Source organism: Equus asinus, chromosome 9 (assembly GCF_041296235.1).
Source record: "Equus asinus isolate D_3611 breed Donkey chromosome 9, EquAss-T2T_v2, whole genome shotgun sequence".
Taxonomy (NCBI): Eukaryota; Metazoa; Chordata; class Mammalia; order Perissodactyla; family Equidae; genus Equus; species Equus asinus.
Window position 1 is genome coordinate 4,952,292 of NC_091798.1, and position 20,813 is coordinate 4,973,104.

Here is a 20,813-nt window from a genome sequence, read left to right on the forward strand (position 1 = left end):
AACCTCCTCCTTGTCCAGGGCCTCTGAAAGGTTCATCTAGTCTGTAGTGGTCCTTCCTAACCACTCAGGCGTCCTTACAGTTCCGAGTGCAGCAGACCCCCGATAGTCTTATTTACAGAGAAACACCCGCCGTGTCAACTATAAGAGTTGCAGTTGACCAGCTGAAACGGGAAATCTCATGGACGTTTAATTTTTTAAGTTAATTGTAAACCTTTAGCTTTTTTTCTTCTTTATTCTAGTCTCAAACTTCTCCATAGGCCCTTGGAAAGCTCCCACGCTCTACGCCCCGCGCCCGTCACGCCGGACTGAGGACCAGGGCCCGGCGCGGGGCGGGCGAGAGGCGCGGGCCGAGGGGTGAGCCGGCCCGCTCGGACCCTCGTGCAGGCGGGCGGGAGCGGCAGGGCCTCGGCGCATGCGCGCGGGGGCGGGGCTGCGCCGGGCCTGCGCGTTGCCGCTCGGCCGGCGGCGGGGTGGCGGCGAGCGCGCGCCGGCGGCGGCAGCCAGGAGCGGGACTTTGTGCTCACAGACCCTTCTCCGGGCGCGTCCTCCCGCCCCCGCCGCGTCCTCGCGAGGCGCCCCCACTGCGCGGGCCCGGGCCCGGGCCCGGGGGATGGAGCGAGCCCGCTGCCAAAGCCCTGGAGGGGGCCTGAGGAGACGGGCGCGCGCAGCCTGACCGGCCGTCCTCGCCGAGGCCCCAGGGGCGCGTCCCCGCGGGCGGGCCGCGGACGTGAGGGCGGCGAGCGGCGGGGCCACGGCTCCGAGGAGGGCCGTGCTCGTGCCCGGGCCCGCGCAGGCTGCGCGCGCGCGCTCCCGCCGCAGCGCCGGCCGCGCCCGCCCCGCCCCTCGGCGCCGGCGCCGGAGCCCGGTCCGCGAGCGGCGGCGGCCGGAGGGACGATGAGCGCGGCGCGGGCGGGCCCGGCCCGGCTCGCCGCGCTCGCGCTGCTCACCTGCAGCCTGTGGCCGGCGCGGGCCGACAACGCGAGCCAGGAGTACTACACGGCGCTCATCAACGTGACGGTGCAGGAGCCCGGCCGCGGCGGCCCGCTCACGTTCCGCATCGACCGCGGGCGCTACGGGCTCGACTCGCCCAAGGCCGAGGTCCGCGGCCAGGTGCTGGCGCCGCTGCCCATCCACGGAGGTGCGTGCGGGCGACGGGAGGGCGGCGGGGGCCGGCGGCCCCGGGGCGGGCGTCCGCCGTGTGCGGCCCGGCCGCTCGGCCTGGGAACGAGACTCCGGGCGCGCGATGGGCGGCTTTCTGCTTTTTAACGACTTCGGGAACGTTCCTTTCCGTTGAGGTAGCTTGTTGACGGGAGGGCCCTGGAGCGCGAGTTGGCGGAGACAAAGGCGGCGGCGAGGAGCGCCAGCCCCGCGCGGAGGACGCGGCGGGCGCCGGCGGGTGTGCCCGCAGCCCCGGGCGGCGCGGCGTCGCTCTCGGGGTCGGCCCTTCGCTCACGTAGAAGCGGGCCGTTTCCCTCCGGGGCGCGCGGAAGGGGGAGGAGGAAAACGGGCATCCTCCCTGGTGCTCTTGGCTCTTGTCTGTAATTGACGTCTGAAAATCTCACGTTATGAGGAATCTGGTGCCAATTGGAACTAGTAGCCAAGTCTCCAGGTCGCGGGTGCCGGCCGGAGGGGAAACAGGTAAAATTTTCCAGAATTGACTTTGCCGCCGCTTGGCTTATCCTCGTGTCTTCCTATAAACGTGGGCTCTGTGCAGTTATTTCATATAAAACGTATGTCTGAATTACTGGTCACGTCTTGAAGGAAACTTTTCCACACTGTGGAGTATGATTTTTTTGTTTTTTGACCCACTGCGAACTTTTTGGAAGACGTCTGCTCTGTTCTCCACCGCCACTCTCACCCTGAGAATGCTGAGAGGGAATTTTTTTTAAAGCTGCTATTCGTGTTAAGATGACCTAAACTATGCAGCGTAAATAAGGTAATGGTGTCTGTTTTTATTCTGTAAAATATTGAAAAATCGTGCCCCTAGTGAGATCTGTCTTTGCGTGCTAAAGTGCTGAGCTGTTTTCTTCTGTGAGGCGGTCTGGCTGAGGAAGGAGAACCGCTGTCGGGCTCTCACTGTAGTCTGTCCCCACTTTAGACCCGCCCTTGGAAAGTTCACTTTTACACCAGTGATCAGGTGCTTAGGGTGCGTCTCTCATCTCCACTTTGTTCAGATGGCAGGCAGGGTCTCAGCTTGCCCACAGAAACGTCTTTGGTCCTTGGTTCATTCAGTAAATATTTGTGTATCTGTTCTGTGCCAGTCACTGTGGCTGGGCCGTGTTATGTTGCCAAAGCATGGCACTAACAATGGTAGCCTATTTTCTGGTGCGGAGAACTGGGAGGGTCACGTGGAAGGGGAGGAAGAGGAAGAGAGAGAGGCAAGCTGTTCTGGAGCAAGAGCTGGCCCTGTGCAGTGTTTTGAAATCTGCGGTTTGTCTTTGGGGCTTGGTTCCCCCAGGCATCCCAAATCCATGACCCTCACTTTAGATTCTTGCCTCCAACATGTTCCATGTGCCAGAACTACTTGTTGCTTGCTTGTCACCCCAAACAAAAGCCCCATCTTTGAGAAAGCTTCTTTAGGTGTTCGGATAGACGGGTATTGGGAACTGATGTGCACTGGTGTGTACATGAAGGTTAGTCCTGTTGCCCTCTCACTGGGGGATAAAGGTTCTGAGTCGTGCTCTACATAAAGCGTGTGACACCAAGAAAGTACTGTCTGACACTAGGAAACTGATTTGGTCACTTAGCCTCAGTTTCATCTGCAAAATAGAATGATGAAATATTTATCTTGTAAGGTTGTTGAAAGGCTTAAACGGTTCCTGCATTCTTAAAAGAGGAGGCTTGTTAACCTAAATGAATCCTCAGTTGGTGGGGTTTTAGACTTAGCATCAAATGAACACATCAGGACAGTGTGTGAAGACCGAGTCTGGGTTCAGTTCCCCTGAGTGTCCATCTTCTCTTCCTGTCCTCCATTCTCTAAGATTCCTTTTGTATTTGGACAACACGAGATTGTTCCAGATTTTCTCGTGGTGGTGGTGGTGGTGGGATCCTGCAGGTGGTTTGTGTGGCTTTGTACCAAGGGGTCTGCACACATAGGTTCTTTCAGTCCAGCAGTCCTACTGTGTAAGAAGCACCATTCAAGGCATTGTGGAAGAGAGGGGGGCAAGAGCAGTGAACGGATAATGTCTCTCCTGTTCCTGAAGCTCACATTTTAGTGGGGCTCTTTATAAGTCAGTTTACCTGTAAATTGTTTCTAAACATATGGGTTTATGTGAAATCCAAGACATTTTTCTGCTTTTGCAGCAGGAAGCTAAGAATATATTTTAAAACAAGAATGGTGATAGAAATCCATTAAAATTATTCGTGTTTAAGAAAATGGCTTATGTCAGTTATATAAAAAAGAATGAAAGAAAATGGCTTAAAATTGGAATAATGTTAAGGTATTTCACATTATGATATTGATTGAGTTTGAAAATTTTGTATTTTTAGAAGAAATATTGCATTCCCTCTGACCTTTATAGCTGTTAAAATTTTGAATTGAAGAGAATTCTTAACATGTTTGTTGAGGGCTTACTGTGTGTTGACACTGAACAAAGTAATGTTCAAATTACAAAAAAATGATATGAGGCAATTTCTGGCAAAAAAACGGCTATGGTCAATAGATGTGAGATTAATGAAAATTTATTTTGGGGATAAGTGGTAGAAATGAACATAAAAACAAAATAACTTTACAGTTTTCGTAGAGCTTAACGTAATGACTCATTTTAAATCTATGATTTGGTTTATGAAAGTAGACACCTTTCTTGTTATTTTGCAGTGCTCCTATCAATTAGGCATGTATGGTTAATTACTGAGCAAGATTTATTTGTCCTATACCTTTAAAGGGAAAATTGGCAATTTTTTTCCTTTCATGCTTTGGTATTTTCGAAGTACATTTTGGAAAGTGTTAAACTTTATATTTCATCAACAAGCAATGTGCTTTGAAAATATATTCTTTATCACTAAATAGAATGCATTAGTAGATGGAGATTCATTTGGTGCTAACAAATTTCATATTTTAACTGATAATTTATTTTTAGAAATGGGCTTTTGGAAGGCAGCTGTGCTCACCACCGTACCACCAACGCTGTACAGCTAGAAACAGACTTCTGAAGGAGCATGTCCTGCATTTGCAGATCACAGTTGCTTTTGTCTTACTAACTTACTCAAAGGGGTGAGCTTAGAACTAGAAAGAAAATGTAAACCAGCCAGTGTCTTCTGTGGAGCAGACCTTGTGCATGAAGTTTGTGTGTGCACGCTGATTTTCTGTCTGAGCCTGTGATGGGGGTTGGGCCAGGAGGAGGCCCTGTGTTGATGATGTCGTTATGTATGCAGATATGCTGCTGGGAAGAATTTGGTATCTGCCGCTTTTGCTTTACATAGAAATTTTCATGATTGGGTGTTACAGCCTTAGAGAATGATTTTACGAAATGATAAACTTTTTTGTATTTGCCATTTTGCTGACTATAGGGGTGCAATAAAATTTTTTTTTTAAATCTAAGGTTTTTGTGTTTAAAAAAGTGATTCTGTTTGATGAGTCCATTAAACCTGAACGTGGTTTTCAAAATTCTGATAAAGAGTGAAGGACATTAATGAAAGGGATCATGTAATATTAGAATTCATAATGGCAAAGGCTGGGGCTATAGGATATAGTTAGAGATTTCAGAATATTCAGAGAAAAAGTTGATATCATCCTGGGAGCACAGCCTCTGAAAGGAGAGAGAATTCAGATGGAGCTGGAGGCTCTAAAAACCAAATTTTGACATGAATTAACCAAGCAAGAAGATAAAGGAGATATATACAATAAATTTATATTGAATTTTACAACTTAGAAACTGTTTTTACGTACTGTATTTTTCCTTCACTTTTGAATGATCCATTAGTATATAAATATTTGAATATTTTTTAAAAAAACATTTGACCTCCCCACCAAATATCCATCCTGCTACCATCCCATTTCTGTTTCTCTTTGTGGCAAAGCTTCTCGTAAGTGTTGTCTATACTTGCTGCCTTCAGTTTTTCCTCCTGCTCTTCTTTACATTGCAAAGGTGTTTGCTGTGCCAGTGATTTTGTTAAAGACATGGCATATTTAACTGATGTTGGACTGCAGGATCCCTAGGATCTCAGTGTGTGGAATGGTGGGCTGAAACTAAAAAAAAGTTAATAACAATGAATATATAGTCCTGCACTGAAGAGAATTGAGGAGAAATAAGGCCTAGCTACATGTCACAGGACACAGCCTATGAGCTCTCACTGGCCAGCCCAGTCTAATTTTGTATGCGTTTGGCCATGTGGATCCTGGGCAGCACTCGTCCCACTTCACATAGGCTAAACACACCTTTAGTTTATATTCTGAATGAGCTTTAAGAGATGAACAACCTACAGAGCAGTGTTTTGAATATTACAAGAGGAAACTACTTCATTTCAAGAAAAGTTAGATTAGACAGCTTCCAAAATCTTCCAGCTTGAACAAGATGTGACGGACTATAAAGTAGTTAGACAGATGTCTTTAAACAAACCTGCCAGAACACACCCATTAAGAAGAGAGTAGTTCTTTTCAAACCAGTCACATGGGGATGTCTGGGGGTGTGCATATATACACACACGTATTGTACAGCGATGAAAACATAAATTTAAACACTTAGAATTTGTTTTGTTAGGTTATCTTTTTGATTGAATAATTTAAAAAAATATGTGCAGTGTATCAAATCTTTGTCCTTTGTAAACAGATTTGAATTTTGACAGCAATTGAAAGTTATTTTGAGGCACGTTTTTTTATGTGCCTGTGAACTCTCTCTCTAGCTCATGCTCAGAGAGGAAGCCTGTAGTGTTTGGGCCATGTCCACATCAGTGGGATGGATGGATGGTCCTCAGAACTGGTTCTTTTAAGTCTAGCAATCTTGACTTATTTACAAAATGAAACTAAGTTTTTTAGGACCATAAGATTTGTTTGTTTTATCATCCTTAGAGTATTTTCTGCAATAGACATTATTTCATAAAGAAAGTGAAGCTTTCTTTACTGTTGGAAGCGATTTTGAATAAAGTAAAGGGAACCCTTCAAATGTCAAATGAATTCAAGTACTTAGTAAGCTCCTACCTTGTGCTTGTGTTATGCAAGTCCTGTGGTGTATACAAAAGACATGGTATGTGATTCCTGCCTGGGAGAACTTGGTCATCTTGTTGAGATCAGCCTCGTCTGGATGGCACAACTAGGACATGCCATTGTAGAACATGATTTGGGCTGTCTTCAGCTTACAGGTGGGTTTTGTTCTAAAGCAGGAGTCTGCAAACTACACCCAGGGGGCCACCCACCCTGTTCTTGTAAATAGAGTTTATTGGAACACACAGTGTCCATTCATTCACATGTCTGTGGCTGCTTTTGAGCTGTACTGGCAGACTTGTGACAGGAGCCTATGTGGCCTACAAGCCTTCTCTATTTACTCTTTGACCCTTTAAGAGAACATTTGACAATCCTTTTTCTAAAGGTTTGTTTATACTGTAGTTTTTCCCATTAAAAACTATGTTATGAATTTATAGATGAGAATTTGATTCCTGAGTTGTCCCAAACTGAGCTCCTGGACATGAGGAGCAATGTCTTCTTTGTTTCAGCCGAGCATCTAGGACTGTGCCTGACACTAGCAAGCCCCTGGAATGTGTGATTGCATTTCTTCTTGTGGGGGTTGATGTGGTAGTGAAACTGATGGCAGGCATTGTAGGATGGTGGGGGGGTGGGGGCGGGGGGAGGAGTTGATGGACAGTGTGTACTATAGGGCCTCTGTTATTGTATTAGATTGTAAATGGCACAAAGACCAGAAAAATTTAAAATTATTTGGACTTGTAGTCTAAAAAGGTTTCATTGGAAATGTGGAATTTGAAGTCAAACTTGATTAGTTCTGCTTCCAGTCATATTGGAGTAAAAGGCACCAGGTTTACCTTTCCACCTTAAGTGACTGGAAAACCTGACAGAGTTATGAAACAGCAGTTTTAGAAATAGGTCAACAAACAGCACAGGACAGAGATCCCCGAGAGAAAGGAAATAAACAACAGAGCCAGCCCTGTGACTGCCCCAGCTTACCGCCTGGATGTTTCTGAGCGGCAGCACAAGGAGCAGGAATCCAGGAAGAAGCTGGTGGTCTCCCTGAGTTGATGAGACAGAGTCTAGAGCTCAGGTAGGCTAGTGTGGCTCTAATGGGCTGGAGTGTGTGAGAAGGGAAAGTACTGGTGAGGAGGGAGCTGCATAGAGAGAGGATGAGCTCTGGAGAGCTGTGAGGGTCTCCTCAGGCCTTTGGTTGAGTACTGATCTGCACGTTGTCTGAGGAACTCTCAGAATTAGCAGGTGGAAGAATTCTGGGAGTTCACACAAGGCTGGGAATAGTTCATATTCTTGCTAACCGGAGTACAAAGACTTCCTAATGCACAGGGCATAAAGTGAAGCCACATTAACCCTAGAGGAAAGCCTGTTCTGGACCCACCTAACAAAGCTTAGAAGCAAACCTTGAAAGGAGCAGACTGATTCCAAGTAGCTTAACTGGTCTAGAACAAAACCAAGCAGTAGGGAGGCGGCCCCATGGCCAAGGGGTTAAGTTCGTGCACTCCACTTCAGCGCCCAGGATTCACTGGTTCGTATCCTGGGTGTGGATCTACACACAATGCATCAAGCCATGCTGTGGTGGCATCTCACAAAGAGAAACTGGAATGGCTACAACTAGGATATATAACTATGTACTGGGGCTTTGGAGAGGAGGAATAAAAAGAGGAAGACTAGCAACAGATGTTAGCTCAGGGCCAATCTTCCTAGGAGAAAAAATAACCACATTGGGGGAAAAAAAAGTACTACCTCATATGTTGAACTTAAAAAAAAATCCAGCAGTATTTAAAGGAATACAACAAAATCTGGCTCCCAAAAACATAAAATCCAAGGCTAACATCCAATCAAAAAGTACCAGGCATGCTAAGAAACAGGAAAATATGACCCATAACCAGCAAAATAACAATCACTAGAAACAGGCCCAAGAATGGAACAAATGATGGAATTGTAGAAAAGGATATTAAAACAGCTATTATAAATTTACTCAGTGTGTTCAAGGAGATAAAAGAAAACATGAACATGAGGAAAGAAATGGATATAAAAGACTCCCATTGAACTTGTAGCAGTGAACTCAAACCTGATGAAGTGTAGTATTTATATTGACAGAGGAAAGAAGAGGATAGAGCATGCAGAGAGGGTGGCGTTTTCTGCTTTGGTGCTCTCCATTCATCTCAGGCAGTGATCAGTTCACACGCATTGGGCACATACTGTGTACCAAGAGTGGTATCAAGTATTGTACATGGGTTGTCATTTGATCCTTGTGACAGCCCTAGCTGGTACGGTATCCTCATTTTGTGGATGGGTGGATGAGAATTCAAGGCACTCCAGTCTCTCACTTAGTGTGTTTTTTCTTTGTAGCACTTAACATGATTGGAAATTATGTATCTATTTTGTTTGTTTCTGAGGGCAGGGATCCTGTCTCTGTGTTGGCTCCTGTCTACTCAGTGCTTAGAGTGGCATAGGGTGAAAGTGTTGGATGAAGTAGAGCAGTGAGGTGACCCATCAGCTGTGTGGCGCTGGGGACTTAGTGGAGCTGGGGCTTGATGGAGGTCTGTCTGACTGCAGGCTTATAGTTTAAGCAATTCTTTGTACTGCGTCCCAAGTGGGTTTAGTAAATTATGATATATCCACTCAGTGCAGTGTTACACAGCCATTAAAAGGGATCGTCATGGGGGCCGGCCTGGTGATTAAGTGCACACGTTCCGTTTCGGTGGCCTGGGGTTCACCAGTTTGTATCCCAGGTGCGGACATGGCACCACTTGGCGAGCCATATTGTGGTAGGCATCCCACATATAAAGTAGAGGAAGATGGGCACACGTGTTAGCTCAGAGCCAGTCTTCCTCAGCAAAAAGAGGAGGATTGACAGCAGATGTTAGCTCAGGGCCAATCTTCCTCGAAAAAAAAGGGGGGGATCATCGTGAAAGCTGTGTATTTCCCACAAAAGTAAATATATAGTGATTGAACTGTGACTGTATTAAATTTGTTTACAGTGGACAAGAACTCAAAGTAATATGCAAAAATAAAAATGGTGTTATAGTGATTGTATCATCAGTGACATTTCTCATTTTCTCTCTTTTTTGGGAAATTGTTCATTTGCAATACAAAGCCTTATTCATGGGGGAAAGTCAGACTCTGAAGGGAACAGGGTAAGTGTCTACAGGTTTATTTTTTTTTAAATTTATTTCCTAGCTTCAAGAAGAACAGAGTGAATTCCAAGCAATGGTTAGAATGAGTGGGAAACTGGAAGATTCTAGGAATATGTTGAAAAGGGCCTGTTCTTCCCTAGTAAGAAAACGAGGAACTCTGAGGCCAAGAATACTTGGTCCAAATGTGAAACAAGCTAAAATGTGTTTTGGTTTTGAGCAATTAGTCAATCCTATAGAGGGAAATGGAATCCCAGCACCAGACTCAGCTTTTTTGTAATTTTTATGATTATAATATTAATGTTTTTGTTGGTTTTGTTGGGTTTTCATTGTTTGAAATCAATCTATAATTAAAGCATGGAAGACTTAATTATACTTGCAGAACAGAAAGTAAATGTTCTCAACCTCACAACTATCAGTAGGTGACGAAAGTGGAGAAATGCAAGAGAGAGAGGAGTCAGGGATGGACGAGCGAGCCAGTGTCTTCATCTCATTGCACAGGGGGAGGATTCACGGGATAGTCTGTAGTTGCAGAAACTGGAAAGGTTTAACCACAGAGGAAAATAGTAAAATAATGAAATCAGGAGAGAGGGAAGATGGAGAAGCCTAAGTGAGCAGAATCCTAATTTGTAACATCATCAAACCACAGATAATATATAAAGTTGACAAACTAAGAAATAATGGCTATAAGCCTTTTTGGAACTGTTGGAGGGTGACCACCAGAAGAACTAAAAACAGATAAAAATGACTGCCTCTGGGGTCTGGGGTGATGGGTTGAATGGGGCAGGTGCAGTTCATCGTATGCCAGTGGACAAATTTGTCTTTTTTCATCCGTATGTACAATTAGAGTCCTACTCTTTCCCCTTTGCATACTGCAAATGAAGAAGCTCCCTATTTTCCCAACATCTGAGCTCTTCTCCAGCTCTAGTGACTTGCTATGGTGTGTAGGATTCTGCATAAACTGAGCAGTATTTCAGGAGATCCACTTAGTAAGCACTGACATAGACTGTGAAATCAGGAACTGCTAGCATTGAATTAACTGATTTTATTTCATAAACAAATCTAAGTCCATGGACCCCAAAATAATTTATTATAGTAGCTACTACATTGCCTGGCTTATAGTGTTTCTCTTTTCTCTGGCAACTCCCTCTCCCCCCATCCATTGTCTAAGCCATCATTCAGCACTGATTGAACTGAGCATTGTATGATCCCATCCCTTGACCCCCAGTGCATGGAGCGCCCTTCTTGGCTTCTCACTTCTCTCCTTGTTTGATGTAAATTCCGTGCTTCTTCATGAAAATCACCACTTTTTCCTTCTATCCTGTATCATAGTCACTTGGCAAAATCTCAGTCCTGGATGAAACCATGTACCATTCATCTTCTCCATGCTTCCTATTGCCAAACAGCTGAATGTTGCTGGCGAAAATCTTAGAACCCAGCTGACTGAGGTTTGAGATCATAAAATTTAAGCAAAAACAAATGAGCGCTTAACCATGTCCAGTAATTCAAAAATATTTTCTTCTAAAGAAATGACAGCTCTCTGCGACAACAGTTTTTTCTCTGTCCACATGCCTCCTCTTGCCTCTTCCTGTATCTTTACTTTTAGCGTACTCCCCTCCTCTGAGTTCTAGATTCATACGTTCAACTGCCTGCTTGGCATCTTTAACTTAAATGTCTCAAGGACATCTCCAGATTGATAAGCCTCAGATGGAGCTTTAGATATTTTTTTTGCCTTCCGTTCTGCTACTGCCGTTCTGCAGTCTTCCCCATCTCAGTAAATGACATTGCTGTCCACTCTTGTTATTTAAACATATTTAGAAGTAATCCTTGATTCTTTTCCTCACATTCCTCATCTAATCTGTCCTCCACAGTTTACCCTCAGGATGCATCATGTCTATCTGTTGCTTGCCATTCTCACTCTTGCCATCTTAGTACAAGCAGCTGTTGTCTCTTACCCTTTCTTGGTCTCTCTGCTTCTTCTCTTAACTTCCATCAACCTTTTCTCCCTACAGTAGCCAGAATAATCTTGAAGCTTCACTCAGTTGTGTCACTCCTTGCTTAACCCCCTTCAGTGGCTTCTCATGGTCCATAGAATAGACCTTACTGTGGTGTGCAAGGCTCTCGCTGCTGGGTCTGGCCCCAGCCTCTCCCTCCCTCAGGACATTGATATTACCTGCTCACCATGTTGAAGCTGTTTTGATGTTCTTTAGTTTCTGGGGCCTCCAAGTTTTCTTTTCTTCTTTTTCTTTTTTTTTTTGAGGAAGATCAGCCCTGAGCTAACATCTGCTGCCAATCTTCCTCTTTTTGCTGAGGAAGACTTACTGTCGATGTCTGCCTTCTGGCTGGCATGCCACCCATCTCCACCCCCTACTCCTCCACACAGTGTTTGCTGTATCAATGGAGCTTTATGGTTCTTTGGTTCTATATAGTGGCCAGTTAAAGGGGCAGATGGAGACATGAGATAGGAGTTGTAGAATCTCAGAACTTAGTGGTCATCAGTGATCATCAAGTCTAGCCACCCATCTGAGGTCTCAGCATTTCTATCCGATGATTGTGCAGCTCCAGCTTGAACAAATGAGTAACAGAAATCTACCACATTCATCTCTGGAAAACAATGTTAGGAAGTCTTTCATCTGGAAAAATAAATTGGTTTTAGTATTTATGGTCAATAGTTGATTTCCTTGTCTGACTCAAGTTCTCTAACCCTTAGTCTTCATATCCCTATTTCTTTGACCCTTCTTAAGGATATGATGTCATAAACCTCAGAATGCATTTGTCTATCAGTATTCCACTTAAAGGATGCAGTGGGTTGAATAGTGTCCCACAAAAATTCATGTCTACCTGGAACCTCAGAATATGGCTTTATTTGGAACTAGGATCTTTGCAGATGTAAGTAGTTAAGGATCAAGATAAGATTATACTAGTTTAGGGTAGACCCCAAATCCAATGACTGGTGTCCTTATAAGGAGAGGAGAGGATACAGAGAGACACACAGAGAAAAAGGCCATGGGAAGATAGAGGTAGACAGAGTTTGGGGTTATCCTGCCATAGCCAGGGAGTGCCATGGATTGCTGGCAACCGTCAGAAGCTAGTAGAGAGGTGTGGAACCATTTCTCCCTTGGAGTCTCCGGAAGGAGCTAACCCTACTGACACCTTGATTTTGACTTCTGGCCTCAAGAACTGTGAGATAGTAAGTTTTTCTTATTTTAAGCCAAACAGCAGTCTTAGGAAACAAACACAAAGAGAAACCCAGAATTCAACGAAGTATTACAATTTTGTTTCACCAATGCAGAAGAGAGTAGAACTGCTTTTTTCCATCGTTCTGGACGCCTGCCTAGAGTCATATGTTACTCTGGTAGGCCTAATCACTAACTCATATTGAGCTTACTGTTGATTTACTGAGTCTTTTTCATAGAGGCTGCCCTAAGCCATCAGTTTTATCTTTACTGGATTCAGCCTGTTCATTCAGCCTTTCAAGATATTTTTCGAATCCTGATTTGTCATCCACAGTCTTCACTCTTTCTAGAGCTTTGTGTCACCAGTGTGTATCATGAGCATACTTTCTGTATCTTCGTCTAAGTCAGTGGTTCTTAACCTTCTGGGGTTATGGATCCTCTTTAAGACTTGAATGAAAGCCATGGACCTTTCTGATGAAAAATACATATTTGTGTAGATGTACACAAAATTTTCAATAAGGTTTAGGAGGTTCTGGTCCATGGACCCAAAGGTAAGAACCCCTGCTCTAAGTTAAAAGTATTGAAGAGTGTGAATGCACAGATCCTTCTTGTGCATTATTAAAAAATCTTCTAAGGTGGTTGACATTATTCTATTAATCAGCACTTTGCTGGGGGAGGCATTTCACGGAGTTTTCTAATTCACTTTACTCTCTTTGCATTTGGTGCATTTTCTTTATCTTATGATACCATAAAAGACATAAGTGCTTTGGTATAAAAAACATAAAGATGTTTTATTTACTTTCTTCCTGATTTGCTAGGTCAGGAGCTATGGCAAGGAACAAAAAGAAGCAAATCTTGCATGGCTTAGCCATGGTGTGTTAGTTTCCTATTGCCACTGTAACCAATTATCACAAACTAGGTAGCTTAAAACGACACAAATTTATTATCTAACAGTTCTGGAAGTGAGAAGTCTGAATGGATCCCAGTGGGTTAAAATCAAGGCATTGGCAAGACTGCATTCCCTCTGGAGACTCTAAGGGAGAATCCATTTCCTTGCTTTTTCTAGCTTCTAGACGCTGCTTGCATTCCTTGGCTTGTGGCCCCTTCCTCTAGCTTCAAAACCAGCATTGAGGCATCTTCAAAGCTCTCTGTCTGAGTTTGACCTTCTGCCTCCCTCTTCTACATTTAAAAGACCCTGTGATTACATTGGCCTATGCACATAGTCCAGGGGAATCTCTTTATTTTAAAGTCAACTGATTTGCAGACTTCATTCCCTCTTGCCGTGTAACCTAACATATTCACAGGTCCCAGGGATTAGGATGGGGATATCTTGGGATGGGGGCATTTTTCTGCCTCCCACACATAATGAACCTATGCTAGCATCCCATGATTACAGCTTTCTCTTCTCAGTGTCTACAAATTGTTCCTTTAATAATCATTTCTGAAATTTCGCTAAAGATTAGTGGTACGCTAACAGGTCCATGATTTGCATAATCCATCTTCGTCGTTTTCTAAATATTGCAGTGCTGTTTACACAGGTTAGTTTTCTAATAGCTCTCTTATGTGATTCCTCAAAGATCATGGTCAGTGATGCAGTTTCTTATTTGCATGTTGCCACTGGACTGTAGTCCATCTGGATCAGAAATCCTAAATTCACGTGGGACAGCAGCTTCAAGTGCTCATTCAGCAAATAGTACTAAGCACTTACTGTGTGGCAGGCAGGGCAGGCGGTTCCGCTGTGCTGTCTGAGGGGGAGGCAAGGTGAGTCAGCATCTGTGTATTTAGTGGTTATTAAACAGATAACACAAGTAATTATTTAATAACAATTCTTAGGGGAAGTATGAGGGTGCTAAGAGAGCATACATGAGAGAGCTAATGCAGTCTAGGATGGTCAGGGAAGGCCTCTCTGAAGAAGTGATGTTTAAGCTGAGACGAAAACATGAGCAGACACTAAATTAAGAGGAGTGCAGAAAGGAAGGCCATTCCCGGCCAAGGGGACATATATAAAGACCAAAAGGCACAAAAAGCCTTGGTGTGCTTGAGGAACTGAAAGGATTTGGGGAGTAAGGGAGAGAGTCGTATCCAGTGGAGGTGAAAAGGTGGTACTTTCTAGGCTGTTAGGATTTTGGACTTTATCCCAAGAGGAATAGAAAGCTATCGAAGGGTTTGTTTAATTTTTAATTATGGTAAAATATATATACCATAAAATTTACCATCTTAACTATTTTTAAGTGTACAGTTCAGTAGTGTTAGGTACATTCACGTTGTTGTGTAGCCAATCTCCAGAACTTTTTTCATCTTGCAAAACCGAACCTCCATACCTATTAAACAATAACTCCTCATTCTCCCCTCCCCCAGCCCCTGGCAACCACATTTCTACTTTCGGTCTCTGATTTGACAACTCCAGGTGCCTCATTATAAGTGGAATGGTGCAGTATTTGTCTTTCTGTGACTGGCTGATTTCGTTCAGCATAGCGTCCTCAAGTTTCATCCATGTTACAGCATGAAATGTAGTAACATTTCAGTGCTGTTGAAGGGTTTTAACCTGGGGAGTGAGATTACCAGATTTTTAAAATTTAACATTTCTACTAGCTGTGACATACACAGAGAGACACACAATTGTAAGTCCATAGCTTGATGAATTACCACAGTGAGCACACTGCCGTAACCCTGACCCTGGTCAAGAGATAGAGCAGAAGTCCCCTGCTAATCACCGCACTCCCACCCCCAAGGTAAATACTGTCCTGGCTTTGAACACCACAGATGATGCCTCTTTGTTAACTTTGTATGCATGGCGTTACAGATAATGCCGTCTTAACATTGTGTACATGTCTTTTGTACACACATGTAACATTTTATGGCTGTATGCTTAGGAGTGAAATTGTTCTGTCCCTCTCAGTTTTCTTTTGAGCCCAGTATGTCCAAGACAGTTGATCATCTTTTCTCCAAAAATCTGTTCTTCCTCCAGTGTTTCCTGTTTCGTTCAACAGCACCACCTTCTAGGCAACGCATTATGCTGGAAACTGAGACTTCTTCTTTAGACCCCTGCCCCCTTATCTCATTAATCACGGTCTTCTTTATTCAAACTCCTAAATGTCTCTAAAATGTGTCCATGTCTCCCACATCTATTGTAGCCTTCTCTAATCTCTTACCTAGACTGTGGCCTCCTAACTGGCTGCCCTCTGTCCCCTGTTGCCCCCTCTAACCCATTCCCCATAGTACTGGGACACACTTTTTTGTTTGTTCATGTACATGTATCCCTAATTTATGCATTATACTTATAAATGTTGTACTATATTATTGGGGTTTTTTTGGCATGGTATCTTAAGGCCCAACACTTAGGTTAATAGTTAATAACAGCTGTAATAAATCTGTATTTCTAATAGTCTTCGTGTTAATTTCTAATTTTTTGGCTTTTTCCCCCAAATATGATTAGTTAGATTTTTTAATAGATCTTTTATGGTATCTAAAAAGAGCTTGTACAAGAGTAGAAATGTCAGCCTTGTCAATTTCTGTTTGGTTTACTTTGCAGGGATTTTTTAAGCCATTTGTCCACTTAATGAGGGACAGTTTAAATTAGATGGTCTCATCTATAAATCCATGCAACTGAATATGTGCTATTTTGCAATAAACTGAAAACAAACATTTGCATGAGGGAGTCACTGCCGTCCCCTTTACATTGTGAAATCCCACTCTTCATTCAGGACACCTCATATACCATATGAGAGACACAACCAGCTGTCATGAATTGAGGAAAGCAGCCAGCGTTAATTCATAATTAAACATCAGAAAAGCTTAACTTCCTATTACCTCTCACAGTGATTTTTTAATATTTCAAATAAATTTAGAAAAGTGACTAGATACAAGATCAAGACACACAAAAAAAGATTAATTGTACTTCTGTGTGCCAGGAATAATTAGAAAATAAGTTTTTAAAAATACAATTTAAAATAGCATTGGCACTGAAAACTCCAAAACAAGAAGTTACAGATCTAAATAAATGGAAAGCCATCCCATGTTTATGGATCCAGAGACTTAATATTGTTAAGATGACGGTATCCCCAAATTGACCTACAGGTTCAGCATAACCCTAAGGAAATACCAGTGGGCTTTTTGCAGAGATTGACAAGCTAATCCTAAAATTCATGTTGACCCAGAATGGTCAAACAATCTTGAAAAAAGAAAAAGAACAATATTAGAGGGCTCACGTTTCCTGATTTCAGAACTTACCTACAAGACAGTGTGGTACTGGCATAGACATATAGATCAGTGGAATAGAATTGAGATCCAGAAATAAAACCTTACGTTTATGCTCAATTGATTTTTGACAAAGGGGCCAAGACAATTCAGTGGGAAAAAGAATAGTCTTTTCAACAAAGGGTGCTAGGATAACTGGATACCCAAGAAAACAGAGAGAGAGAGGTAGTAGGCCAAAGAAGTGTGTATTGTCTCAAAAGTCAAGTAGTTAGCTGCCTCTGATACTGCTGAGGAGGATGATATGCTGTGGACTGCAAAGTCTGCTTTGCATTTGGTGATATAAAGCAAAGTGACTAGAAATTTGGTAGAAAGCAACTGTATCATTTTTAAGTTTGCACATCCCTGGGCAAAGAAAGCTGGATAATTACAAATTATCTTAATGAGATGGGAGATTACTTGAAGAAACCAACATGAGTGCACAAGTTATAAACAGCAGTTTTACTGAGATGAAATGAGAGTGTGGAGCAGAGAAACCTATCCTAAGAATGTATTTGCTTTCTTACAATCTCTGCACCCGTTTTCAGAGTCCTTTAGCCTTGCTCTGATCATCGCAGTTATCAGGTTATTCTCCTTGATAGAGAAAACAAAAGCAAAAAAGGTGAAATGTTTTCATTCCTTGTTTTATTGGCCCTCAGCAGTTGACTTATTTCTTTCCTATTCTTCTTACTCTCAAACACTTGAAACAAAATCTTTTGGAAAGGAGCTGAGAGAAGCCCCTTTACTTGCGCCTGTCATTCTTAGCAACCTTCAGCTCATTCTGGGCGTTTTGATTTTTGGAAAAACATTTTATAAGTCTGTACTGTTATCCTGTACTTGCCTTTACAGCTTTTGTGTGTGTCTTCCTTAAAGTTTAATTTATCTTATGCATTCTCACTGGCTTCTTCATTTTCTTTCTCATCAAGATGATTTGTAATTACCCAGCTTTCTTTGCCCAGGGTTTTGCAAACTGTAAAATGATAGGTTGCTTTCTTCCAAGTTACTTATCACTTCACATTCTGGGTCTGTGTTGATTCTGGGTAGCAGTTTCCCCTGGTTATCCTAGCCATCATCCTGTGGGAGACTAAATGAACCGTGAAGTGGATCAGGAACTTGTTAGACACCTTACTTTTAGCTGAATGAGGTTTCTGCAGTTCTGTAGATAGCTGGAACCCCTCTCAGTGCTCTGTCTTGTCTGCCAGTTTTGTGGTCAGCTAAGAACTTTCATATTTACTCCATTTGGCCAGTTGACCTTGATGAATTGCCCCCATCAAAGTCTCATGTCCGTATCTTGGACATGTTTTTGAGTTCTGTTCTCTTGAATTTCCTTGAAGGACATACATTGTCTTGATAGAAAATATCTGTTCCCCTTTTTTCCTTCTGAATAGTAGTTTCTCAGGTAAAGTATACTTTTCTATCATTATAGGCCAGTCTTGAGACATGCCTCAACAAGTCTCATTGATTGTTTTTTCTTTTTTTTTGAGGAAGACTGGCCCTGAGCTAACATGCGTGCCCATCTTTCTCTACTTTATATGTGGGACGCCTACCATAGCATGGCTTGCCAAGCGGTGCCATATCCGCACCCAGGATCTGGACCAGCAAGCCCCGGCCGCCAAAGCAGAACATGCACACTTAACTGCTGTGCCACCAGGTTGGCCCCTGATTATTTTTTATATTTAAGGTAAACTTTAAAGCTTTTTATTACTTATATTTGTTAGTTTATGGACATCTCAAATTATGAAAACTTTAAGCCTCCTCATTTGTTTCCTCATGTCAGTAGTGGCTAACAGTGTAAATTTTTTTCTAATTTTCTTCCATAGGGACTGATTTCATGATTTTTTTTTTTTTTCCGTGTTCTCCTACTTTCTTCCTCAGCAGTTTAGCTTAAAGTCCTTTGGTCACTGGTCAGCCAACCTCTGGACAAATACTCCCCCCCAAACAGTGAGCTGTACTGTTCCTAGCTCATCATTTTTTTTTTCCCTGTGAGAATGACTCATTTCTTTTAACTCACACATCATTCATTCAAGGGATAACAACAGTATCACACACTTAGCTAGCACCTGTGGAAATGTAAGGAATGGTGGGGAAGTGTGTGAATAGAAATTTGCATAAACAAGGACCCTAAGATGAAGAAATGTTTTTGCTATTGAGTTGTGTGAATTCTTTATGCATTGTGCATATTAACCCCTTATCAGATATATGAATTGCAAATATCTTCTCCCATTCCGTAGGTTGCTGTTTCATTTTGTTGATGGTTTCCTTTGCTGTGCAGAAGCTCTTTAGTTTGATACAGTCCCATTTGTTTATTTTTGCTCTCATTGCTTTTGCTTTTGGTGTCAAATCCAAAATATCATCCCCAAGACCGATGTAAATGAGCTTACTGCCTATGTTTTCTTCTAGGAGTTTTATGGTTTTAGGTCTTATGTTAAGTCTTTAATCCATTTTGAGTTGATTTTTGTGTATGGTCCAAGATAGTGGTCCAGTTTCATTCTTTTGCTTGTAGTCATTCAGTTTTCCCAGCACCATTTACTGAAGAGACTGTCCTTTTTCCATGTATCTTCTTTGCTCCTTTGTCATAAATTAATTGAGCATATATGTGTGGGTTTATTTCTGGGTTCTCTCTTCTGTTCCATTGATCTGTGTGTCTGTTTTTATGCCAATACCATGCTGTTTGATTACTTTAGCTTTGTAATATGGTTTGAAATCAGGAAGCATGGTGCCTCCAACTTTGTTCTTCTTTCTCAAGATTGCTTTGGCTATTCAGAGTCTTTTGTGGTTCCATGCAAATTTTAGGGTGGTTCTATTTCTGTGAAAAATACCATTGGAATTTTTATAGGAATCATAATGAATTTGTAGATTGCTTTGGGTAGTATGGACATTGTAACAATATTAATTCTTCCAATCCATGAGCACAGAATATCTTCCCTTTTATTTGTGTCGTCTTCAGTTTCTTTCATGGACATCTTAGAGTTTTCAATATACAGATCTTTCACATCCTTGTTTAAATTTATTCCTAGGTATTGTATTCTTTTTTGTTGTAAATGAGATTGTTTTCTTAATTTCTCTGATAGTTTGTTATTAGTTTATAGAAATGCAGCAGATTTTTGTATATTGATTTTATGTCCTGCAGTTTTACTGAATTTATTAGTTCTAAAATCTTTTTGGTGGAGTCTGTAGGATTTCTACAAATAGACATATTTTTACGTGTTCCTTTTAGATTTGGATGACTTTTAGTTCTTTTTCTTACCTAATTGCTCTGGCTGGGCCTTCCACTACTGTGATTAATAGAAGTAGTGAGAGTGAGCATCCTTGTCTTGTTCCTGATCTTAGAGGAGAAGCTGTCAACTTTTCACTGTTGAGTATGGTGTCAGCTGTGGATTTGTCATATATGGGCTTTATTATGTTGAGGTATTTTCTCTCTATACCTGCTTTGTTGGGTTTTTATCATAAATGGATGTTGAATGTTGTCAGATGCTTTTTCTGCATCTATCGAGATGATCATATGATTTTTATCCTTCATTTTGTTAATGTGATGTATCACATTGATTTATGGTGGTTGAACCATCCTTGCATCCCTGAGATAAATCCCACTTGATCATGATTATAATCCTTTTAATGTATTGTTAAATCCATCATTCTGATATTTGAAATTATGTTCCAGATAGCCCAGTCTTTGTCAACACTGTCATTGTTTCAGAGTCATTAGTACTAGAAGTACTAGTACCAGAAGAAAGAAGTTATAAATAAGACAAAATAGAAGTGCTCCCACATTCTTTACTTTTCTGCCCAAGAATTAGTAATGCCTTCTGATGTTGCATACTTTCAGTTATAAGATGAATATGTTCTGGGGATCTTATGTACAGCGTGGTGACTATAGTTAATAATACTGTATTTTCTACTTAAAATTTGCTAAGAGTAGATCTTAAGTGTTCTCACTGCAAAAATAAGAAAAGTAACTGTATGAGGTGATGCATATGTTAATTCACTTGATTGTGGTAATCTTTCACGCTGTATAGGTATATCAGCTCATCATGTTGTACATCTTAAATGTATATAGTTTTTATTTGTCAATTATACATCAGTAAAGCCAGGGGAAAAACAGTGCCTTCAGCTACTCCTCGGGGCCCTTTGTGT

General features: G+C 42.2%; 1 protein-coding gene across 7 annotated transcripts in view; it reads left to right on the forward strand.

Annotated features, from left to right (window-relative positions):
- Positions 1 to 447: 447 nt before the first annotated feature.
- RNF130 (ring finger protein 130) overlaps positions 448 to 20,813 on the forward strand; it is a 115,089-nt gene continuing 94,723 nt past the window's right edge. For 2 of the 7 annotated variants that reach the window (XM_070516911.1, XM_070516906.1), the window contains exon 1: positions 815 to 1,138. In XM_070516911.1, the coding sequence (XP_070373012.1) occupies positions 895 to 1,138 (244 nt within the window). In that variant the 5' untranslated portion in view covers positions 815 to 894. Of the gene's footprint in view, positions 1,139 to 20,813 lie in introns of all 7 variants that reach the window. The other 5 variants (XM_070516908.1, XM_070516909.1, XM_070516907.1 and 2 more) reach the window with 3 other exon arrangements.